Source organism: Empidonax traillii, unplaced genomic scaffold, assembly GCF_003031625.1.
Source record: "Empidonax traillii isolate 1590-97213 ecotype Southwest subspecies unplaced genomic scaffold, ASM303162v1 scaffold26:size2357266, whole genome shotgun sequence".
Taxonomy (NCBI): Eukaryota; Metazoa; Chordata; class Aves; order Passeriformes; family Tyrannidae; genus Empidonax; species Empidonax traillii.
In genome coordinates, this window is record NW_020955219.1 from 1607210 (window position 1) to 1633706 (window position 26497).

Here is a 26497-nt window from a genome sequence, read left to right on the forward strand (position 1 = left end):
AAACATAGCGCTAAGTCATACATAGTTTATGCAAAAATAACTTACACATCAGTGATTTAAAACAGAAGCATGCAGAAGAGAAATGGAAGGTAAAGACGGAACCAGCATGGGCTTGCTGCAGAGAGCAGCATGATCTACAAGGAAGTAGTAAATGCCACTAAAATGTGAGGGAGTCAAAACTTTACATGGAATTTAAACTAGTTCTTTGCATTGGGCTCATACTAGATTCTTACACCAGCTTATGACTTAGATGTCTGACATTTTTTAATCTAGAGATCTTGCCTTGGCTTCACAAAGTCACGCATGACTCCTCTGATGTAGGACATGGGCAGTGGGTCCCAGGTGTGCTGCTGTGCATGTTGAAGATTACATAAAAAGGGAGAATTCGCCTTCTCATATTCTTCTTTAATACTATTATTGATACTATCATTAAATGAGAGAATATCCCCAAGGCCACGAATGCCTTGGGGAATGTAGGAGCTAACACCTGGACTCAGGTGTGGTTTCCTTGGTTATTAGAGCAGGCTGAACGGTTTTAACAGATAATGATATCTAATTTAATTACATATTAGACAAAACATTTCAGATTATTTTTCAGCAAGCCAGAATTAATGAATTTGTAAGTCCTTCTTCCATCCTAAATTTTTTCTACCCTCTGGTTTACCTCTTTTGTTCTGAAGCTCTGAAATCTACCTCTCTCAAGACAGAAGTTTACTTCTTTACTAACTTGAATGACTTCTTTTTTTAATGATGATGCCCCTTAAATTCATTTCCACAGTTTGTAATTTGAATCTCTCATCAGAGAAACCATTTGAGTCACAAAATTCTTCTAATAAAGCATTGAGACTCTGCCTTTCTCATCCACTATTGAAAGTCCATTTATATATTTAAAGCACAGCCCTGTGGTAAATCCTTGTTGATTTTGAATTCTACACACCAGCCATTAACTTCTAATCCATTTGGCATCTATACACTTTTTAAAACTATTATTTCTTTCTCCACAGCATAACTGGTGAATTCTTGAAATCCGATTTATTTTAACCACACAGTTCATCCTGATGAAACTGGCTAGATTACTAAATAATTTTCTGCTCTGCTGTATATACTGCTTACTTTCCAAATGCAGGCCACAACTGAAAAACAGATCAGAGAGGAGACTATTTTGTGTTGTGCTGGAACAGATACGGAATGGCAGGAGGAAATTTGGAAGGCAAATTGGAGGGAAGTGGGACGCAATTCCACCGAAGCCTGTAGTGTTATGGAATTGTCAGAGGACTTGGGCATAGCAGCAAGAAAGCTGCACTGCAGACCACTCAGCAGCAAGGAGGGGAGAGAGAGAGCAGGAGGAGACAAAATTGTGAACCTTGGTGGTTCCTTCAGGACCTGCAGCCAGGCAAGTGTGACATCCCCTGGGCTACCCACGTGCAGAGATCCCAGCTCAGGCTGAATCAACCTCCCCACACACCTACAGCCCCAAACATAGCTCCTTCCAGCCAAAGGCAAAGAATAATCCCCCTGTGATTAAGCATTAAGCTGTCAGCTAATTTAGAATCAGTGAGATCTAAACACAAGCCCTAAACCAAGGTGGTGATGAATAAATGGTTCAAGCACGAAGCTCCTGATACAGCATGAGAAATGAAGCTATGAATAATTAGTTTCCACTAGTGTCTCTAAAAATTTTTCTCAGGAATTTAAAATTTACCAACTGCTTATCATATTTCTATTAAGACATAGTTTAGGAAAAAGTCCTTCCTGGCCAGCAGCAGTAATTAAAAAGCAATTATCACCTATTTAAGCTTGTAAAAGCTGCAAAAAAGCTGTGTCCTCAGATTTTTCTTAGAGCTGCTGTTACTTAAAAGGAGAGGGCAAATCTTGCTTTGCTACCTAATGCCTACTGGCTTTGAAGCCAATGCAACTATTGCCTTTTTTATTCACAGGCCATTGTTTTCAAATAGAGCACTTTTGGGAATAAGTGTTTTACTTGAATTAATTGCTTTTCCTGTTTGGGGAAAAACAAACAGGTTTATTCATTTAGAGACCCTGGCAACTGCAGATTGCCCACTACTTCTTTGGAAAAAGTATTTTACAAAGAATTATAGCCCACAAATTTAGTAAATGTATAAGATTTGCAAGTTAATCCAATAAGGCCATTATAATGATTCTCCAAAGAACTAGTGACCGTCAGGAGGGGAAAGGAGACTAAATTCTAAAAGGATTTTCCTAAAGCCATTTTCATGTTGGGATGTCAAGAGCAAATTTCCCTTTTAGTAACATCAGCCTGGGAGAAGGGAGGACAGTAATGAAACACGCAAAAAACAAAGAAGTTTATGCTCATGGAAATGTTTCAAATTGCACATCTGAGCTTTAAGGAAAGCAGAACAGCCTTTGTCTGTATTTGCCATTTCTATACTACAGTGACTGAAAATATCCCATAAGTTACATCAAGGTCCAGAGTGGCCACCTTTGATCCATACTAATTTTAGCAGCTGTTTATGTGGATAACTAATTTGAAAATTGCATTGTTACTAACAGCCATCAAACAAGCAATATGGTTAACGAACTTAGAAATACATAATTTTTTAGGGAAATAAATAGTAACACATACCTTCTGTTTCCTAGGTCCGATGAACCACTTACACCGGTATTTAGAGTTATCCTCTGCTCTGAAGCTACCAACATAAACTATAACAACTGGTAACTTCATTCTTAGAGGACTGGACTATAATCTTTTTTACAATTGTTACATAAAGAGTAGCCACTGGAAGTCCTTGACGTTGCACAGGTAGAGAAGGGAGTCAGGTCTTCAGCAGCAGTTCCCTCTCTGCATTCTGACACAGGCAAATCTGCCCAAAATGCATTTCTGTGCCCCTTAAAGGGATTAGGTTCTGCTCTGAACAAGCCCAAGAAACAGACTATATTATGTATATTCACATTCTAAATTTATGTAAAGAAACACTTTTCACTGATGTCTTACAAATTCTTAGATAAGACAGGCTAAATTCCTGTTTGACAGAACTCAAAAATTGCTTAAAATATTTATATGACAATGCCCTCTAGAGGAAACTGAGAAAAATCTGTTTTAGTACAACTCTACTACAGATGAAAACGTGAAATGTTGTTTTCAGCAGAACAATTAATGTTTGTTGGAAATCGTTTTCAGTGAGAACAGCATGCACTGGTTTGGGTCCATTTGTCATCCATGAGTTTTCAAGAAGGAACTCCCCAACCTCTATCCTATTTTCCTCATCTGGGCTCTGTATTCAGATAGATGGTAATGTGAAGTTTACTGGTTACCACATGTCTGTGTTTTTCTCTTCACTACCAGAATAAAAATAACCCAGGGTATGAAAAATTGTGAAGCACTTAGTAATTCTTCAGTTATCGCAGCACAAAGAGACACTGATCGAAGTGTACAATGAGAAGGACTTCACTGACTTTTGTTTCATCAAATAGTTACTCTGCCAGCCTGAACCCATTCCAGTGATCAAGTAATGGACTAGGAAACACTAGTCAAAGTTATTGCTCTATTAATCAATTATTTGTTTTGCAGTTGTTGGTGGTTTTTTTAGGAGATCATCTGGTTATCTATAATACTTCCTATGGGGAAGGGGAAAAAACAGACCTTGCCGCCTTTTTAAACAATAGAAAAGAGTCTTGGGCATCAGCAGAAACAATAATCTCCTTTAGTCACATTCCAACAATTCGGTTTTATTTTGAAAAGGCCTGAATCCATTTCCACCTCTAGTTTCTCACAGTCTTGTTAAAAAGGCTTCAGTGTGGCTGGCCTTCCTGAAACTTGGATGCTCTAGAGTGAAGTTTGATGGTAATAATCGCATTTGCCCTACTCTTGTCCTGCTTTGGTAGGTGCAAGTCCTCTTGAACAGCCCCAAACTTTGTGGCAATGCCTGCCAGCTTATCTTTTCACTGGTACTGGTCTGTTAAAAGTGTTTCCCATTTGAGGCTCAATTGCTCTTGCTGAGCATCATAAACTTTACCCAGAGAAAGCAGCAAGTACAGTGAGTGATGCTGCAGAGTCTGCAATTGATACATACACCCTTCTCCTCTTAGCCCACATCTGATAAAAAGGAGACAGAAAAATAAGTTTCAAGGACCATGTGATACATCACCTAAAATAAGCAGTGAGTTCTCCATGTTAAAGAAAAACTCATCCCCAAAGCCATCCACTGCAGCTGCTGTCTCTGTAGTTACACACCTGCCTCTTCGCTGATCTCATCTACATTTCTTATATTTATCCTCTCACTTATGTCCGTAGATGGCAGGTTCATGCTGACAAATCACCTCTCTGAGGCTGATGTTGAGCTTCTGCCTGTGGAACTGTCTTCTGTTCATCATCTTTCAACCCTCCCTGCTCCTGTCCTTCCCAATCCAGGCCTGATTCCCAGTGACAGGGGATAATTGGGTTTTAAGCTGCCATCACTGTTAATGCTTTTAGCTTTGGAGGGTCACAGCTAAGTTCTAGTACATGTCCAGGACAGCAACCATCACACCCAAAGGTACATGAGGTGGCAAGATCATGATCATGGCCTGCTTGCAGCTTGCTGCTTGAGCAGCCCCAAAACCCATCTGAGAAGGGGAATGCTGCTTGCTTAGCCCAATCCTATGAGAAAAAAACAAACAAACAAACAAACAAAAACATTTTAATAACAACTGGAGAAGCTGTGCCTTTCTGGAACTCACAGCACATCAGTCAGTACAGGCTGGAAATTACAGCCTCTCAGTAACCTGGCTCCATTTGCCTCCTCCTCTTGCAGCAGCTCAGAGCTTCTATCTCATGGAAATCAGGCTTTAGCCCAGAGCTTTTCTTTGTGCAAAACTTTGGACTCCCAGAATATGAATAGAAATTCACATTTACAGATTAGAAGAGATGCTGTGAATGACTGCACATTGCAAATTGGTGTGTAAGAGCACAAGCATTATAGAAGGAGTAAGAATAAGGGGCATGGAATGTTCCTTGCTTGTGTTTTTGAACATCTGTATTTTTAATTATTGATGGCTAAAACACTGTTCTGTGCTACCAAATGCAGTGTTGGAGAGGTGGTGAAAATAACTGCTGCTGTAGCTGGAGGCCTCACCTGTTCATTGGCTGGGCAGTAGAAAAAAGTGATTCTCTTTTGCACATTCCAGCAGTTTGCCAATTAGCTATGTTCTGCTGCATCCTGACTGTGCTTCCAGATGACCTGAGATCATGGGATGCTTGCTGTGTGTGAGGCTGAAAAGCCCACTCAGGATGGAAAAGGGATCTTGCTGGCACTTTGGTATGAGGGTAAATGACAAGTCACAAGGCCGATTCACCAAAACAGGATTGTTCCCACAGCGGATGAGTGGGGAGGGCAGACCTCCCTCCCAAACACTGGGCTTGTTCTCTTGTAATTACAACGTGGTCAGAGCAGCAAATTAAATGTAGATGCACAGCTGCACATTCAGCAGCAAGGTACAGCCTTCTAATCAGAGCGTTCACAACTCAGTAAAACAGAACCAAAGCACACGCACAAAAATAGTGCAGGACAACCCTCTTATAACCTCTGGATCTTTTACATCTCCTAAGGCAACACCACCAACCTCTCTGTCCAAGTCTTTTCGAGCCTGATGCAATCCCTCTGAAAAGCAAGCGTGCAGAGACAGGGCTGGAAGCAGTTTCAGCAGATGACCCTGGGGATGTTGCCTACTTGTACATGTATGCTCCTGGGGATCACGCTTCCTACCAAGAGAGGACAGCTCTGCTGTTCAGTGGCAGTAGTGTGTACAAGGCAATGATGAGCATATTGTTCCCAAAATTTTGGCACAAACGCACAAACACATACGGGACATGAGCTGTTTAAATCAGCAGAAGTCTTTCCATCATTTTTTGTAGGTTTTAGATAAAACTGGACTAAGCAAGAAGATAAATGGGATGCAGATTTGAGGAGGAGGAGGGGTTTGGGAAGTGTTGAAGAGGCAGCTGTAGTGGTGGAAACCTGCAAATGACTATGGCTACAAGGGAATGAGTTTTGCTTCTGCAGATGTGGAGCTTGGCATGGAGAGATGGAGATGAACGGCACAAACTGGAGGGTGAGGAGGGGAAACCGAGTGAACACACGCTCAGATTAGCAAAGCAAAGAGGACAAACAAGCTAAATGATCTCTGCTGAGTCTGGGGATTAGTGACCTTCTGCTTAAGACTTTGGCTCTTAAGAGAGGATTTGGAATAAAGCTCATTTCTTCAGAGCAATTTATTTCTCAACACGTGTGGCTAAGTCTGCTCATACCTTTCTGGGAGACATAAAAAAAGGGAAGAAAAACAACTTCTTAGTTTCTTAGTCCTGCAATACTTTAAGGGGGAGAGAGGGGGAAAGGCAGAGGAATTTATATCCAAAATAAAGGAGGGGGATTTATATCAATTATCAGTGTAAAATACAGCAGCCAGACTTCAGGAGCACAGCAAGACTTAGGCTGTGCCGGTGAAATGTTAGACATCCACAGGCTTTCTCTCATTTTGCACAGGTTGAGCACACATTCGCTGTATCCCAGCTCACAGCAGATCAACTGGAGGAGAAAACCCTCTACCAAAATCCCTGCGTGCTGCTTGTTTTCTATCCTCAGGACTTACACACCAGGCAGCTTGGAGGGCATGTCAGCATAGGCTTCTCATCCTTGCCTGTGATAACAAGCCCCAGGTCTCAGCCTGTGTGCCCTGATCCATCACTTAGCAGCATGAAGATGGTAATATGATATAAAAAAAGAAATTAATTCAATACCACAACAGGTTGGGGATATTTTTTAGGTCAGTTATGAGAAATCTATTCCCTGAGCTTGTATTTGGAGGCTACAGTCTCCAGGACCACTGTATTTGTTTTTCTCTATGTAGTCAATATTTTAACAAGGAGCTCCCACAGAAATGTTTGCCCCTTGGCCAAGGGCAAAGGGACAAGATAAATTTCCATTTGTTTTCCTAATAAAACAAAAATATTTTCTTATGAACATAACCAAGGCCCTACTAGCACCAGGCGAGGCAGCTGCTTATATTGAGCAGGACTTTGTGTTGGTAGCACATTTGCTAAATTTAGGGAGAAGGTAAGGTAACAGTAAAACAGAGCAATCAAACCATGCAACCTGACATGCCTGGGAGGTGAGGTGCAGTGAGACAAAGCTTTCTGCGATGACCACAGATAGTTTTCTCGGGGTGATTTTTCCATAATAAAAATTACGTATAAAGGAGATTGCACTGCCAAGCAGGAAAAAAAAAAAAAACTTCAAGAGAAAAACAATGCCATCAGAGGCACAGAAACCTGAAATCCTCCCCTTCCACCATAACACACCTTAAGAACTGACCCTACTAAAAAAATGGATTTGTTACCCAAAACTTGACCTGAGGGCCCCAGCTGATGCGCTTATCCTTGTTCCCATATATGTTATCCCCATTCAGGGCACATGGAAGCATTTTGAACACACTGCTGAACAACAGGGTGCAACAAAATCTTGCAGATGCTCCAGAGACAAGCACGGCTGCCAGCGCAGGAGCAAAGTAACCATGGCGAGGACATCCAGCCTCCTGAGGCAGCGACAGTGTTTCACCACAGCATGGCAGGAAGCAGCGCCCCACGGAAAGCGCAAAACTGTGGCACTGCACTTGAACATCAAATTGTGACAACATCTGGAGGGGAAGAATGTTCTCCCCAGCAAGAAAATACTTCTATTGCTGGAGCAAAGCGGTCTATTTTAAAAAATCCTTCCATTCAAACTTCTGAGGAAGGGAGATCTCATTAAAAAAGTGCCTTGAAAGGAGTGCTTTTGTGAAACAAGTTTTCCAACCGCACTGTCAGATTTTTGAGCAGCTCTTCTCAGACAGAGCAAAGATCCCTGTACTCTGCTCCCATTGTCACAGCAGCTGTACTCCTCTGCAGGCACAGATCTGCTCCTTGTGTGCAGGGCTTCCAAGGGGACAAAGAAGAAGATAACCCTCCTGAAGACAGCTGTTCAGAGCAGAATTTGTCTCCAGTTACAGCCAGGGACAGCATGTTGTGTTTCCAGCACCAGCAAGAACTCTTCTGATAAAGAACCTCAAGATTTCATCCAGCAGAACCAGGACTGTTACTGACTGCCAAAGCAAGCAGTCACAAAGTGACACAAAGTGCTATGTACATTTTGACACCTGTGATTTTGTTAGACATTCTGAAATATGTTCTGTAATCAGCTGTGAGCACATACAGAGAGGCAGTATCTGTGTTTAGAATGTCCACATACCACACAACTACTAATACCACTGAGCTGTTAGGAGGAACAGAACATCACCTTCATAGTTTCAGCTATCCTGGAGCATGTACATGTGATGTGCAGTAGCAGCAAGCATTCAGAAAAGACCTTGGCTCTGCTGAAAAACATCAACTTCAGGTAAAGTAAAAGCTTCACCTTCATCAGTGGCACTTCAAACTACCTCTCCGTTGCAGACCTGATTCCTGAAGGACTTTCTCAGCATCTTTGAAAATAAACTGGTTTCCCTGACATTTGGCATGCCATATCTTGTGCTGAGGAGGAGTCCTAGCAACTCCCCCAGGACACTGGCTGAAGAGGAGCGACTAAGAAACCCTATGCAAAGGTACGGCTGTCAAAACATTTCTCAGTTCACTTTTTGGAAGTGACTCCAGTTTGTGGGTTAAAAAGAAGTCCTCCTGTTCTCTGACTGTATTCCTACACATGGCAGTGTTTGGTCATTTTTGGCAATGAGAAACATGCTATTTTGAAGCAGTGGTTGGGTTTTCTCAGTGACAAAACTATAATAGTATCTCATGTTTCTACCACACTGTCAACTCTGGTAATGTATCTTACTCTGCTTTCTTCGAAAATAGTTTGAATTTGGAAATGTATTTAGCACTGACTTTTAAGATTAGATGTATATGGTAGCTGTGTCCAAGCACTGCAGCTATGCTTGATGACATTCATAATCAAATATTTCAAGCTGAATGATATTCATGACAAAATAATTCTTTTGCAATTCTCCCAGGACTTGCTCAATGAAGCCCCATTCAGTTACGCTCAAGAAATGAAGGATTCATCTGTCATCTGCAGAAATACTAAGGGCCTCCCTCCAGTAAATGAGTAAGAGCCAAAAAGAGGAGAGTAATTCCAAAATAATACATAGGAAGTTGTTGTCTGGGGGAACATAACCCATGTGTTTCAGAGATACAGTTGTATAGACAGAAGATAAATAAATAGGCAGAGTTTTGACTAACCTTTATTCCATACTCCAATACAGCTCATTTCCCTGCAATTGTGTTTGATAGACACATACAATTTTCTAACTCTGAAGAGAGCAATAATTTTCCCTAAATCACTAACATCACCAAAAATGACACCACCTACATTATTCCTCTCTAATGTAATAATACCCTGTTAAGCAAAGAGCTTTGATGATTTTATTACCACATAATGTTTCTCTAAATCAAAAGAAAGGAAAAAAAATAAATAAGTTGAGCAATAATCAACCTGTTACTGCTGTTTACATGGAAATCAGGTGGAATTTAAATAACTTGTCTTTAAAGAAGTCAGATTCAGCCTTCCTAGCAAGGAGAGACAGATGAATGATACCCACAGCCAGCTTCTCCATGTACTGTGCTTTTCTTATGTGCTGTATTGGATTCCTTGGATTTAGGAACAGTGACATTTGGCAAAGAGGAAACAGCAAAGTGACTGCTTTCAACCACAAACCCTCTAGAATTTGGGGGTGCCCAATGACTGATACTGCCACCGTACCAATATTTATACATTCATTGAATGACAGGTTAGGAATTACAGAGGGTAGTTTTCACACCTATAAAACCTCAGATGGGTTGAGCTGCCCAGTGCCCACAGATTGAGGACTCACCATTTTTATTCAGCCACATGGCAGAACTGGGAGTGATGGTTACCCCAAACTCCTGCCACATTCACTGCCTGTTGGGAGCACTTCACTAGCACTGGGTTTCCAAAACTGTCCACCCCCAAGATAAACCTGCTTTGGCAAGAGAGGGAGGATTTCATGCCCTCAGGTACATTGCAGCCTCAGGTGTGAATGACCATTTGCATCCTCATCTTTAGCAGAGAAAGGTTTTTGCCTTTGCAAAGGGAAATGTGAGAAAGTCTGCCAGCCCACAAAGAGCAAGACGGGGACAATAACAAATTTACAGCATAGAGTAGCTGAATTAAAAAAACACCACAAGAATAATCTATATCATTGCAAAAACCTTCACGTCTGATTTGAAGTCTTAAAGGTTTCAAGTTTTCTAGGACAGGAAACAGCAGAAGAGAGCAAATGCATTAAAATCAAAGGGAATTTATTAAGTTGTTCCAATGTGGAAAACACAAAAATGTCTTGCTTTGAAAAAGTCTCAGGCAACATTTAGCTGTCAAAAAAGCTTCCTTCAACTCAAATGTTTCAACAAAAATAAAAAGCACCTGTAAAAATATCTTCCAGTGCTGCTGCATCTGTGTTCATTTTTACTTAAGGAAACAGTTTTACATGAACCCAGGAAGATTCCTGTTTTAGTGGAGCCCCTCTGATCCTTATGACATACTATTTTTTGACACCATGACCTCTGAAAACTTTGCAGTGGAAGTGTGAGTAGCACATGTGGGCTAATTATCAATTTGCTCTCGTTACTTATTTTCTGCAGACCTGAAGAATGAACCCAGAGCTCTCTTGGGGGCTGGAAAAGCAGAGGCCAAAACATCTGCTCCTGGACTTTCATCAGTACCAGCTGTGACTTGCAGCATGTGCCACAGGAGACAGCTGCTGGTGGCTGCTTTTCCCCCCTTACCTTGCTCCGGTGACATCCACGCCGACCATCAGCTGGCCGTTCAGAGAGAGGATCTCATCTTTCAGGCGCACTCTGCCGCACTTCCCAGCCGGGCTGTTTTTCTTCAAGTCCGTCACCCAGATGCACCCAACGTCAAGCACAGGCCCCTTATGCCCCTTCCTCTTCTTTCCTACCCGGCGCTTCTCCCCGTAGTCCCCCAGAGCAGGGATGTTGCCAAAGCTCAAACCTAGAACCTCGTTTTTTCGCATCTCCTGGGCCAGATACATGGTGCAGATCTCTGTATCCGGAGTCCCACAGCTCCCTGGCTGCAGTGTGCTCTCATCCACAGAGAAGTTGAGCTGGATATACTCACTCAGCTTCTGGACGGCCGAGCGGCAGAGCTGCTGCTCGGCTCCCTCGGCCCCCTCCCGATGGCTGTTCTGCAGCCACTGGCACAGGAGGGGGAGGAAGACCCCGGCGTTGTCCTGTGTGATAGGCATCGCTGTCCCTGTGCATCCCCCTCACGGCATCAGCCCCGGCCCCAGTCGGCTCCCTGGTCGTCTGCCGTGGCCCCCCGCAGCCCCTGGGGACATGCTGGAGTGGGGCTGAAGATCCAGAGCAAACTCCATCTAATCTCAGGGAGATTTTTCTTCTTTTTTGGTTCTGACTGACCAAAAGCACAGTCAAGGCAGGATGTTTGGTGGACACAGCACAGCCAGCCCTACAGACTGGCTGTTAGTGGATGAAGTAATGGGGAGCGTCTCTGGCTGTCCAGGTATGCCTGCTATCGGGGTCACCACTCCGCTGTGAACAAAGTGTCCTTCCTGCCACGATCACCACACCGTCTTGTCCTGCAAGGGGAAAACAGCACAGTTAGAGCTGCCAAAACCACTGCAGGCGTTCAACAGCCCCCGCCCAGCACCCCAACGCCGGTTCGCAGGGCCGGACCGCTCTCCTTCTGCGATTTGCCACTTGAGGGCACCAGCTGCTCTCCTCAGCAAGGGAATAAAAGGTCACCATTAGCTCCTGACCTTCCCGGTAAAACGGGAATTGGAGTGCCGAGCGGATGCTCCTGCCGCAACTCCAGAGCTCTTAGTGAAGCAGAGGAGACACTCCAGCCAAACCCATTCCAAGGTCCGCTGAAAGGGCAAAGCGTGACACTACAGTCTCACCAGTGACTGAACCTGGCTTATGCCACTGCTTGGAGGCAGCTCTGCCTCCTCCGTGCCAGTGGTTTTGGTCTGGGATAGTCTTAAACTGGTCATTTCTCTGACTTAGCTACCCACCAAGCCACACGAGGGATGGGCAGCAGCACATATGAAGGGTTAGGACACCAGTGGGCTCCCTCCTCTTACTGGCACCAGTGGCTTACAGCAGACTGAATCTACCTACCTAAGGGAGGTGACTACCCAGTCTCCTGGGACAAGAGTTGGGCAGGTGAATTCCCCAATTTCCTGCAGCTTGGAGAGCGAGGCACACAATCAGCTGGGAAGCAGCAAGAGCTGGGGGTTAGCAAGCAAGAAGGTGAGAAAGAGGTTTTTTTCCAGGATCATTAGGATCTATGAAACAAGAAAAAACCCTGATGCGAGTCAGGGTTGACTGGATTCTTTCAGGGATTTATTTTCTAGCAGTGGATGCTGCTCAGTGAGCTGTGCACCAGGAAGGCAGGAGAAAGCAACAGCTTTGAGCTTGAAGCCTGCAGGCCTGCTCTTGCAGATGTGTATGCAAGGCTCACTTTGGCAGAAAAGCTGTAGAAGGAGCTTGTAACCCCAAGAGCATAGTATAAAGGGAGACTTTTGCAAAATGCCGCTGCCCAGAAAGTGTATCTAAATTTCTGCCATGTCGCTGGCTGCATAGCACTACTTAGACGGACAGGAGTGCCCCCAGTCAAGCTCAGGGAGGGACAACAGATCAGGGCCACCATGTGCTGCTCCTAGGAGGACACCAGCATCTTCACCAGAAGGGTGATGCTACACCAACAGCTCTAAAGGGATGGGCATCACCTTGGGAATGGAGGAAATGGCCCACTGCCTAGTGAGAGGGACTTCTGAGTTAGCACACATCTAAAAAGAGGAGGTGATAATAAAGACACAGATTGACCATGAAATAGGCTTAAATCCTCTGAGCATCTTAGATATTTAATGCAACACTGGTGAATATATTTTTTAACACAGAACTTAGGTCCTATTTAAGATCTCAGATTTAATTTAAGACAAAAGTGATGATTTAACTGACATAACTGGAACTTGCTGTAGTAAGACCTCGATTTGGAATACTGATCTAAAGATGCATGGGTTGTATATGGACCAAAAAAGAAAATGTAGAGGCACTCTTGACAGACCGAGGATGATCTATATACTTGCTTCGAGGTCCAGAACACAGAGGGAGGAAGAACTGCTAAATTATCTGGTTAATAATAAAAACGAAAAAAAAAAAAAAAAACACAAAACAAAACAAACACAGGGGAGGGCACAACAAACCCTAAATGAAGAACCTGATACAACTGACTCAATGGCAGTGGGAGAGTACAAGCATGAGATACACTCTAGGAAAGGAGAGCAGTATGAGACAGAGAGTCCTGGTGCCTTCAGAACAACATTCTCACATAACAGATAGATCGAGTTATCAGGAGGGAAGAGCCTCCAGAAAGGAATCTGTTGGGGGCAAGAAGGTGGAAAGAAACTCATGTAAGAATGTCTGTAAAATCAAGAGACTGGGGACAGCAAAACAGAAATTACTGGCTTCAGTACATTAAAAAACCCTGCTAGGTAAGAATTCATGCAGAAGAGTTTAAAGGAAAAAGAAATCAAGGTGAGCTGTAGTTTCTCAAAGAAACAATATTTTGTGCTTAAAAGGCACAGGCACAATAGCATCTCAATGCAGAAGGATCAGAAGACTTGGCAGCATCACAAGCTTTTCATTTTCCTCAAAGACAAGAAGAAAGAACTCTAAAAGGTTACTGAGCAGGAGTTTAAAAAAATAGTGCAAACACATAGGCAAAAATAATAGAAACATCAGGGCATAAAAATGAAATGAAACTTGCAGAAGGTGAAAATAGAAAAAATGTTACCCTTTATATGCATATTAATACCACGAAGACAGTCTGGAAAAGTGTTGTCAGAGAGAAAGTTATTGAGAAATGACACTGAAAAAGGCAACACTGGTTTGCTTTAGTCCTTGTTAAAACTGACAACTATGCACAGGGGATTAGTACACAATGCTACACAATATCAGTACAGAGGTATACTATCCTCTTCTCTGCCTGTTCAGGGTGAGATCAGTCCTCTGTCCAAGTCAAGTATTTTCTGTCCAGCAGAGTGGGACAAACCACCTCTTAAATTCCCTGCAAAATCAGTTGAAACCACCTCAGATACCTCCCTGCTGGTCACCTGTGAGAACTCAGGCAGGTGAGGTGCCAGAAGGAAGGACAATGCAAGTGCAATGTCTGTCTTTAAGGGTGGAAAGAGAAGCAGCAGAAGAATGCTACATCACTCAGTCTAGCTTCAATCATCTTAAAAACTCTAAGTCAAACAAAGAAACAGTCTGCATGTATGTGGAAGAGAATAAAAATATAAGAAGTGGCAGATACAGGAGAGACAAGAAAAAAGTAATATAAAATCAAATTAATTTCACAATGGAGAAGTTGTTGGATGTCATTTATCTGGGCTTTATTATAGCTTTTGTCACTGTCTCAAACAACTTTCTCATAAATAAACTAAGGAAACATGATTAAATGAGACTACCATAAATCCATACCCAGGGAGTAGTTATTAATGACATTCTGTGAAAACAGAAGGACACTGTGAGTGAAGCTCTGCTGGATCTAGTTCTGCTCAGCACATTCATTAGTGACCTGGACAAGGAAAGAGAGTACACGTATTAAATCTGCAGATTACACGAAGCTGGGAGTGTCTGCAGACACACCAGAGAACAGAATTAGCATCTAAAATATCTTGGGAAAAATCAGAAAAACATTCTCTAAAAATTAGGATAAAGTTCAGCAAGGACAAAAGCAGAGTACTACAAAAGGAAAACCATACTTAGATAGGTTGTCTTAGGTGGCAAATCTCTGGGAAAAGATGTTGAGTTTCACAGAACTACAGAATCACAGAATGGCTTGGGTTGAAGGGAATGCGGTTCCAACCGCATTGCCATGGGCAGGGAAACCTTTCACTAGACCAGGTTGCTCAGAGTCACATCCACCCTGGCCTTGAACACTTCCAGAGTTTCTAGGGAATCATTCCCATCAATAAAGTCTTGCTGATGGGGAAATAAAAGGGTCATTGTCCAAGGATGTGTCAACAGGGACAAAGCCTGTGAGGCATGTGAACTGTCTCTACAGCTTAACGCAGGGCTAGGAAGTTCTCAGCAGCAAAACTGTCCAGTTGGAGAAGAGCTCTGACATGACTGCCAGTCTTGAAAGTGTGACCTATTAGGAAATATTTAAGAAATTAGGGCCTGCTAGTCCAAAACAGAGAAGGTACTGCAGGTGGGGGATGAAAGCACAGGTTAAGGGTACTTTAATGTACTTTAAAATGCCCTACAGTGACCAGGAGAAGAAATACAATCTGTTCCCCTTGCCCATGGTCAAGTAATGGGTGCAAACCATATCAGGGTAGGTTTAGGTTAGTGGTTAGGTAACATAAGGATAAAGAATATCAAAGCACTGCAGAACACTGTCTAGAGTGGCTGGAGTCTCCATTGCTCATGGTAGCTGCAGGGGGTTGGACAAATATCTGCTATGAGCAATGACTAGAGCCAATCTCTCTTGGCTGTGGGAGAGAGTAGATCTCTCCATTTCAATCCCTCTTACTTTTTTCCTTCAACGTCATCTTAGCAGGAGCACAATGGTTATTTAATGGGTAACATCCAGTAAGTTATGACAATGACACCCTTATCATTGCTTCAACAGCAAACACCAGTATAGTCCTCAGTAACCACACAGGGTTCAAAACGATTTCAGCACCAGAGAAGATCAGACCAGATCATCCTTTGAGGTCCTTTTTGACCTAATAATTTAAGGAGTTTTTGCCCTCAGTTGGTTACCAATTTTGGCATTGGGTGGACATGTTACAGGCTGTCCTTTTCAAACTATCCCCAGACCAAAAGCACTGCCCCAGCCTCCAGCCTGGAGAACTTGGGGCTCCTTGAAAGCAGCGGAAAGCTTTAACTCCAGAGTTTCCAAATCTCCTCCGCATTGGCCAAGGGCACAATCTGATGTTGACTTCAGCTTCAATCCTGCAGTTGGCTGTTTGGAGCGTTCAAAGGCATCTGCATTCCATGCAAAACTCATCCATCATTCATTTAGCAACATTGCTACAGGGCTCTTCCGCTCCATGCACACACATCCCTCTGGAGATAGCGGATGACGGCCCCCTCCACACTGCCAGGGGCGGGCAGCCTTCAAAACCCCATTCCTGCTCCCCACAGGAAAAACTGCAGGCGTTGATACGCCGCGGGTTGCCTGTCTACGCCCCCGAGCTCACTGCAGAGCCATGGCAGACACTTAAATTAATCATGTAGATAATTATACAGTACTTTCAAGGGATTTGATTTTCTCAAACAAAACCTTCTGGCTTTGGAAAAATGACTCCAGACAAGCATAAATAGGAAATACTCCTCCCAGATGAAACAGACAGTGCAGTGCTGAGCTGAACACCTCTGCACTGCTGAGAAGAGCAGCTCAGGTGTCCAGTGGCAACAGAAGCAGAAAATAGAAAGGTGGCAAACTGTTCGTCAAGGGAAAAAATAGATCTGCCTGATAAAAATGGAAAACTCTTAAGAACAAATTTATTTTTACTCTTGATTTCCACCAAAATAGACTCAAGACACATGTGGGAAAATTTTAACGGAGTCATCACCACGTTGCTTACTTTCTATAGGTGACAGACCTGCCAAACCACCCCACTGCCTTGCATCAAGTACAAGACCTATGTACAAAGTACTCTAGCTTTATGCCCACCCTGGTATTGCCTAGAATTGCCCAGAGTAAACCAAGCCAGAACTGGGAATGAGCAGCCAAGTAGGCCCAAAGTCCTTTGTCCTGGAAACAGGAGTCCCTGTTCCTGGGGACAGTTTTCCTCCAAAGAGATTTTGTCCTGGTTGCTCTGCATCCTTCTGAGACTGCTGATTCACACACTCTGGTGATTAAATCTGCCAGATTACCTATATCTCAGTCAGTGTGGTCCACTGAGATTTTTGTGTTTCAAGGATAAAGTAAGTGAACTAAGATTTTGTGGATAGAATGTTTACAGGTACAGAACATCTCATTTGGGAAGATACTGGGTGAGAAATCTCAATTAATATACTGAGTGCAATATAGAAACTATTAGTCCTGTTCAAATAGCGGGGTCATGATGATGCAGAGACAGCATTACCACTCGGTTTGAGGAGGACCCTCAAAGGGGATCACCCTTCATGGGATCTCACTTTAGAAAGACACTTACCATGCTGAGTATTGGTTTAAGGCCTCAGGCTTACTCCCCTGCAGGAGCCTCTGGATTGTACCCAGGGCCAACTCACAGCACAAGAGAGGCACCATCCTTTGCATGAAGTGAAGCTTTTGGGCCAGACCCTCTCAGAACATCAAAAAGAAGCTGATGCAAAAACCTTTAAAAAAAAGTTGGTCCCCTCTCACCCGTCAGTGCCAACAGCCAAGTACCACTCCTTTCTGTCCAACCACAAAACAAAAAGCCACTTGGCTCGGCTGCAGCCTGCCCAGCCCAGGTGCCTGCCTCCATCCAAAGATGTGCCACCACCCAGTGAGCAGAGCAGCTGCTACCAGCCACAAAGATCCTGCTGGGCACCATCAGAGCCGGACCCCAGATACCACGGCAACTTTTTCACCCCCTGCTCAATAAAACCCATCAAATTTTAACTATAAGTAAGGAAGATTCACATCTCTGTTATTCTGCTGGAAAGCTGTCCCAGCACACTGCATACTTGGAAATGGTCTGTATTCCAGCTAAAATGTATTCCTAAAATCATTTTATACCCACAGACATGTAGCTTCTACAGCTCTCTGCTCTTCTTGGTGTTTATCAGCTCTTCTTACCTTCATCCCTGGAATATTTACAACCAGAAAAATCAGCTTTTACCTTGCACTTTTTCCACCCAGCACACACACGTAAGATATGCTCTCAAAGGCTGCAGTATCACCCATGTAAATAAACTGGCTATCTTCTTCTCCCTTCCTCAGTGAAAGTTTTTAGTTATGGCTCAGAAAGTAACACACTTACTTTCTTCATCTCCAGCCTTTTAGTTCAAATACCAAGAGAAACATAGGTGTTGTAGGTAAAGAGAGGCTGCTTCTCTTAGGTTTTCTTAAGGAAGCAAAGAAGCTGTCTTAAAGGATTGTTTATCACAGAATCACAGAATATGCTGAGTTGGAAGGGATCCACAAGAATCATTGAGTCCAACTCCTGGCTCTGCACAGGACCATCCCCAAGAGTCACACCATGTGCCCGAGAGTATCATCCAAACTCTTCTTGAACTCTGTTAGGCTTGGAGCTGTGACAGCTGCCCTGGGGAGCCTCTTCCAGTGCCCAACCACCCTCTGGATGAAGAACCTTTTTCTAATATCCAACTTAAACCTGTCCTGACACAACTTCAGGCCATTCCCTTGGGTTCTATTACTGGTCACCAGAGAAGAGATCACTGCCTGCTTTTCTTCTCCCCTTGACGAGGAAGTTGTACCCACAGTGAGATCTCCCCTTAGCCTCCTCTTCTGCAGGCTTAACAGACCAAGAGGCCTCAGCCACTCCTCATACAGCTTTCCCTTTAAGGAAGAATAAGAATATTTTCTTTAAATAAGTTAGGCTGGAACTGTCAAAAAGCATATCTGGATATTCAGTGCATAAGCAATAAAATTCTGTTTTTTTCTGACAAGCTGAGCTTTTTCTTCCTATATTGTCCTCAAAGGGATGATGTAAAGAGCTTCAATAATCACTTTCTCATAGGGGGAAAAGGAAATATAGAGGGTCATTAAAATGTCCCATTACCGATTTTTAAAAGGTGACTTGTGCAAACAGCCAAGATACAATCCTCCAGGACAAAGCCTTTGGCATTTTCAGCCTAGCCTAAACCTCCAGAAAAACATACATACAGTTATTCCAAAAATTCTTTTCATCCCCTGAGTGAGATCACTTTATAACTGCTTTAAAGGTTATGTTTGACATATACAGTTAATCTTTTTATATATAGATGTAGGCATTGTACTTGTTTTCCTAACGTCATCTGGGCATTTCATCAGCAGAGAAATAAATCCACTACCAGCAAAAGACGTTCATTTACTAATTTCTATTCAAGTGTAGCTTTCATTTCTTCTACTTCTTATTAGAAATAAGAAGTATTATTCTACTTTCTTATTAGAAACTAATAGCAAAGAAAGTAACAATGGGAAAAAAACCACCTTGGAACTGGATTGAGGTTTTTCATTAAAAGACACACTAGTGCTGAAAGACGGTTTTGAGGTCTGAAATCCTTCAGGAAAGTAGGAAACCTGCTTTATTCTGGATTACCCAGTGGTACAAATCAGATCTGGGCACACAGTTATGCTTCTGCTGAATTAGCCAGAGTGCACATTTACAGGTCAGCTTTATGCCAGCCATAGGAAGACTTCTGATATTTGACCTGGCAATAAAAATTTAAGTCTTACACTGGGAGGCTTTGAGAGATTTTGAACAAATTTGAATTGACAGTGAGTTTTATAGCAGTCAGCATTTTATATTTCATGGCCTCAGTGCTTTTTGTCCAGCCACAGGAGCCCTAAAGCTGGATTTACCGCACAGTCAAACCACAGCCTCAGGTTTGACCTCCACACAAGTAACCAACAGGAATACAGGGACATGAAAATTGGGATTTCTGTTACTTAACATCAGCTGAATCCTCATCATGAGGATCCTGAGCTTGTCACCATGGGCTCCATTTCTGGCCAAAGGAGAGGAATAGGCACTCTTAGGAGGAAATGGTTATCTGACCTGCTGTAGATCTTTATTTTCAGACTAGATGCATGACATCTTTCACGTCCACTTTCTGCTCCATTGCCTGAAAAATGTGTGGCTAAGTAGAACAGAGGTATCTGAATTTGATCAGATAGAACCTGATTTAAACCAGTTAATCAGGCAAACTGGGCACAGAAAAACTCTATATCAGTTCTTGCAGAAAGGTTCCCTGGAATGCTTTCTTAACTGCTTTGATTTTGAAGTATTTATGTCGACTATATTAAAGATCAAAAGATCTGTGGAAACATCTAGACTTCCTAAATCAAACCTAGGAACTGCCGAGACATTTGCAATATCAGGCCAACCAAGCCCTGAGAACAAAGAACAGTTCACCAAGAGGACACACAAACAGCCAAGTGCAGAAATGCAGAATTTTTCCAGGAAATGTTACACTATAAAAGGGGACAGAACTGTTAGGTAAAAACCTAGCCATATACTTGTATTTGTTTTGAAAACTTTACCACCAAATGACTCTCTACAGGAGATATTTACTTCCAGCTGCTCTCATAGTATCCGAAATGCTGACAATTGGTAAAGTTCTTCCTTAAGGAAATGGGATTGTGCCTATTTTTATACAGAGGGAATGGAGATACCAAAAGGTATGCATCCCATACAGCCTCATGTGAAGCTTTCCTATAGCCACAGGACCACTGGAAAATTTTTTAAGCGTCACCACATGGGGCTCCATGTCCCAATCAAGGATGTGAAGAGAGCAAGGCTCCCCTAATTCCTTCTATCCTTGATCCAGATCATCGGAGCACTAAGTGAAAGAACTGCAACACCAGATTGCTGTCAGTCCAGGAACAGTGGCTTTGACACCATTGGAAAGTCTGCAAGGGCTTCTAGCATCAGTATTACCTCCAAGGCCATAGGGTGTGTCCTTGTAAGCAGCAGTGCTCCAGAGGTGCCTCAGTTCTCACAAGACCAACCAGCGCCCCTTGGTCAAAGCTGCTTATTACTCCTAGAGCCCTGAAGCCACCTACTTCCTCCTTCCTCTTTATTTCTATGTCCATACAACGTAAGCAAGGTCATATAAAGAGATACATTTCCAAACCGTGTTGTGTGAAATTATACCAGAAATCAAGGATCATGATATCCCAGAAAGTAGTTCCACTGGAAAGGAACATGGTGGGGTTTTAATGATGTCACTAAAATGAGATGAATGGGTGAGAGCTGAAAAAAAAACATTTGCTGTATGTCAGCAGGTAACAGTAAAACTCCAAAGCGTTGTGTTGACCAAAGGCTTCAGCCTCCACACCAGGTCAGGCAGCACAAGCCCTTCCCTCATTGCACATCACTGCAGTCTTGCCTACGTTTGAGAGGCTGGTGCCCTCTGGGGACAGCAAGTATGATGCAGTGTTGGGATGGTGAGCAATCATACAGGCAGCCCTGGTCTGAAAGCAGGGAGAGCCAAAGCCAGTTGTGTTGCAGATGGCAATAAAATGCCGAGCCAGGGCCGAGATGATGCGGCTTTGTGGTTTTAGATCTAAGGTGCACTAAGCAACAACTAGGTTGTTTGACCTGCTCAGCTTGGTAAGGAAACCTCCCAAGTTCACTTTTCAACCTAGCAAAACTGCTGTGCTGCAAGGGGAGGTTCAGGGACAGACACAGTGAGCTTTTAAACTGGAGAGACAGCCTGGCTCAAAAGGCTGGGCTGTATTTTCCACCATCATTCAGATGAATTCAGGAGAGACAGCAGGGGAGGAAGCATCCGTCTGGTCATCCATTATTAATGAGAGGATCAAATCTAAAACTCTTTCTGTTACTGATACAGAAGCCCTTTAGTATAATCAAATTATTCTCTTTCGTCCTCACCCCCTTTTTACACAAACCGTCTCCAGCAGACAGCCTCTTCTCCCAGTCCAGGTCAGGTGGGAAAATGGGAAAGCTTTGTAATTTCTAAATTAATTTTTAAATCTTTCCTATATTCTCTTACGCTGAATGTACTTTAAATATTGAAGGAAGATAGCCTTGCCCTTTTGCATTCATTTAAACCAGAATGAAGCAACTTTTCTAAGTCAAGACTCAAAATCACCCAATTCCCACATTATCCAGTGTCCCAGACTGTATAAAAGCAAAGTTTTATAGGTGTCAGATAGTCAAAAATATGTATCTACCTATAAGCCCTTAAAAATTATTCAATTTAACAGCAGAGTAGAAAAAGCTTACTTAAGGAACTGAGTTAATGCAAGCTTGTTCAACAATGGAAGAACTATATTCAAAGAGTTTCTTGAAGAATGGTGCCCATCCAATTCTGCAATTATTCAGCATCCTCTGTACACCACCAAGCCTAATCATCCTTTGGATCTCTTCCACTTGCTGAACAATTCAGAGCTGGTGCTGGGAACCACCACTGTGAATTTTAAGAGTATTCAGAATTTGTTTCTGGTATAATTTATAGGAGCAAAAATCTGGAGTAACATAATTAAAGTCAGCAATGCTTTTCTGGATTTACTTTACAGTTGTGTAACCACAACGGAAATCTAATTTTAAGTATGCAGATTCCAAGAAGCATCCCTTTTCCATGTTTGAAAATAGCACAGCTCTCTCTCACACACATATGCACAGAGAAAACTAGTCAAAACTACAGACATGTGAGTTCAAACTTATGTTTAGGCACCAAGGAATAATCCAATTTTTAAAGGTCCTCACTGATGTCACCAACTTCTGTATGACCTTGAAATAAGCACTCATTTACCTAAACCTTTGTAGCCACAACCCCAAATTTCTTGATTGCAAGGCTTCCTGAAGGAATGGGTTTTCATGTAACATTTTGAACACTCCTATAGAAAATTACTCCACACTCCAGTTCTTTCTGAAAACAAAAAGGGACAAAAAAAGGCTTTGTAGATCTGCAATTATTTTTAAATGCTCCCACTCTTCTCAAGATCTTCCTGTGGGAAAGACCTCAGCAATAATTATTCATAAAACAAGAAAATGTAAATAACATGTTAAATTTGGACTGCATTGTCTGCAGGAGTCATGAATCTAGTATTACAAGCAAACCACAAACATCTGATGTTCCAATACTGTGACTCTATATTAAACAAACAAATGTCCCTAACAAATTGTTTAAATTAAATTCTGATAAGCACCAAGAAAACATACAGCTTAAAACCCTGAAACTGAATAAACTTAGAAGGTGGACTGATGTGATTTCATTGTATTACTGGAAAGGTTGAAATCAAATGAAATAAAACAAAAAATAAAATAAATTTTTTAAAAAGCTGTTTTCTGTTTTCTCTTAAGTCTGAATTAAGGCCAGCAAAATTATTACTATTATTAGCAGATTTAAAAAAACATATTTCCATATCACTATTCCCAAAATCCATTAATCATGTCCACTCTGACTTGAGCATTGGAAATAATTACCAGCCTACTGTTAGCACTCCCATTCAACTGTGCCAAGTAGCGCTTAGGAAGGGACTTTCAAGGAAGATCCTTCCCATCTCAGCTTTGCCAGATCCTGTAATACTGCTCACTGACTCATCACCACCAGTGTTCTCTTTCACCTCTCAGTGAGCTGGGTGGAGAAAAACCTAAGGATGTTCAGACAGCAGTTTACATCTCTACCACCAGTATCTACCTGGAGGCCATACCTGCATTTGCCTTCAATACTGCTCAGTTACAACTCACTCTTTCTTCACGAAGGGTCAGTCCAGCCTTATGAAGCACTTGGACACATCAGCAGAGCTCAGTTCTCCTCCACACAGCCCTGAGAGGCAGGAGTGCACATGAAGCCAGTTAGCCATCACCTCCTTAGGGAGTGCATCTCTGAAGTCAGGACATCACTTCAACTGCAACCAACAGCAGGATTTCCACAGATGGAGAGTCAGTCTCTGCACTCTGCAGTTTTAGTTTAGTTCCTTACCCTGCTCTCAAGTCAATGCAGAGGTTTTTGTGGCAAAAAGGTCTCATCTGTGACCTCTGAAGGACACAAACCACTGAACCATAACCCTGTCATTGCTGCCTCTGTCCTCTTAACCTCCAGCTGAACTACAAGCAGCCTCCCAAAGCACACATGCCAGACTGAATTCTTCTCTCCCAAATTGAAGGTTAACCCTGCTGGTAGAAACTCGCTGGAAGCAATGAGCTGTCACCTCTCAGAGACAAGATGCTGCTGATGCTGACCACAGCATCCATTTCTTTTATAGAATCATAGAATCACAGAATCATTTAGGTTGGAAAAGACCTCTGAGGTCATCGAGTCCAACCTTTGACCGAACACCACCATGTCAACTAAACAAGAGTACCGAGTGCCATGTCCAGTTATTTGTTGAACAGTTCCAGGGATGATGACTCTACCACCTCCCTGAGCAGCATGTTCCAATGCTTAACCACCTCTTCAGTGAAAAATTCTTCTTGATGACCAGCCTGACATCCCCCAGCATACCTTGACGCTATTTCCTCTTGTCCTGTTGCCTCTTACCTGAGAGAAGAGGCCACCCCTCACCTGGCTACAACCTCCTTTCAGAGGTTATAGAGAGTAGTAAGATCCCCCCTGAGCCTTCTCTTCTCAAGAGTAAACAATCCCAGCTCCCTCAGCTTTTCCTCATATGACTTCCTCTCCAGACCATTCCCCACCTCCTTTGTTTTACTCTGGACTTGCTCCAGCACCTCAATTTCCTTCTTGTGAGGGGCCCAGAATTGGACACAAGACTCAAGGTGCAGCCTCACCACTGCCTGGTGCAGGGAGATGGTCACTTCCCTGGTTCTGCTGGCCACACTATTGCTGACACAGAAAAGGTTCCATTGGCCTTCTTGGCCACCTGGACACACCCTGGCTCACGTTCAGCCACTGTTGATCAGAACCCCCAGGTCTTTTTCCACTGATCAGCTTTCCAGCCACTCTGCCCCAGCCTGGAACACTGCAGGGGGGCGTGACCCAAGGACAGGACCCAGAACTTCACACTGTTGGCCTCAGTCCATCGATCCAGCCTGTCCAGATCCCTCTGCAGAACCTTCCTACCCTCCAGTAGACCAATACTCCCACCCAACCGGGTGTCATCTGCAAACTTACTGAGAATGCACCTGATCCCCTCGTCCAGATCATTAATAAAGATACTAAACACGACTGGTCCCAATACTGACCACAGCAATTGGTCTTTCTGCAGCCAGACCTTTCAGAGGATGGATTTGGGAGCCTCCCAAGCTGCTTCTGACTTTCCTCAGGCAGTGTGTGATCGGGTTTTTGGAGGCAGCTGAATTTTACAGCAGATTTTTTTGAGGTTTCACACAACCAAGACCAGGATGGTCCTCTGGTTCCAGAAATAACTGGACACTGCAGTCTTTAGTCCAGTTCCTCTCAAAAAAGTATTTTTTGGCTAATTGAAAATTATCTGTTAAGAAAAAGGAGGGGAGAGTGCAGCTAGAGATAGAGCAAATTTAACTTGGAATGAAAGGGGTTTTTCCATGTTTTTGGCAATTATGAAGTATTTTCTGCCAGAACTGTAGGACCTACATCCAACCAGCCTGTGTTCCAGGGTAATTTCAGGAGATGCTTGCCTTCCTGGAAGTCTCCACACAAGCTTTAGCAGAGTCCAGATACAGCAACAGATACACACAGTGCAGACATCGACTTCATTCTTACTGCTGTGTATTGGTCAGCAGACTCATTTTTTACACTCTCACACTACATACAATCTCACTAAAACTTCACACAGTCTGGAGAGAAGGTTCCAAGCACAGAAGTTGCTGTCATGGTCGTTCTTGTGTTTCTCTTTGTTGCTTCAATGTAAAAAACTTCACTCCTGAATTGAGCCCCTATTAAAAATATATAAATAAATGTTATGGTCTATAAATATGCTTTACCTAATCATTTGCTTTTATGCCATTATCATCTCTGCAATGACAAGGAGCAAAGGCTGGAGAGCAAAGTCTTGCCTTCAGGCATTTTAAATATTCAGGTTTCTGAGTCAATGTTCTTATGGGACTGGAAGAACAAAGAGCGAGTCCATTCAGAGCAAACACACATAATAATTTTTACCATCCCATGCAATATTGGTATATTAACCCCAAACTGGACTTGGAGAAACATCATATGCACTTTCATGTATTATGCTGTTCAGATGTGCCCAACTGCAATTCATATTTAAAAGAAGCCAGGCAGGCTTTCATAGATATGCCAAAGATTTAAGGACATGCAACAAGCCGACTCTCCCACATAAGCTCTCATTATAATCATTCTCAACAGGATATAACCACTAAAAGAAAAAGACACAAAACAGAACAACCACACACCCCTGTTTTTCCCTCTAAGCTTCAACCATGAAGCTTGAGCTTCAAAATCAGCCTCATTTAAACCAAACAGCCTTTATAAAACTAAATATAGTGCTACTGCAATGTTGGACTCAAATATTATAAATTAAATACACTCTTTTTTTTTTTTTTTTTTAAGAAAAAAGCAAATGCAGCATAGGCAAAAATCCAAATACTAAAAACTAAAGTACTAATCCTTCAAACACTTAAGCAATTATGTAATATTGCTCATATCAACAGACTTACAATGCATCTGTTTTATCATGTGCTTAGTAACATTCTTGGGATCAGGAGCTGAAATATGTGCACATTGTCACCAGAATATTCCCAAAGACCAGTATTCAACATGCATTTCAGCACTAGAAAATTCAACCCACCTCTTAGTATTTGAAAACCCTTTTCTTAAACACTTTCAGCTTCGAAGCCCTCACAGCATCCCAAGTGAGATTCTAAGATGCTGCCAAAGAGA

General features: G+C 42.7%; 1 protein-coding gene across 7 annotated transcripts in view; it reads right to left on the reverse strand.

Moving 5' to 3' along the window:
* The window catches only part of PDZD2 (PDZ domain containing 2), a 190427-nt gene that overhangs the window by 113201 nt on the left and 50729 nt on the right, over positions 1 to 26497 (reverse strand). For all 7 annotated transcript variants that reach the window (XM_027907056.1, XM_027907049.1, XM_027907017.1 and 4 more), the window contains one exon: positions 10790 to 11619. In XM_027907056.1, coding sequence (XP_027762857.1) covers positions 10790 to 11268 — 479 coding nt within the window. In that variant the 5' untranslated portion in view covers positions 11269 to 11619. The remainder of the gene's footprint in view (positions 1 to 10789; positions 11620 to 26497) is intronic.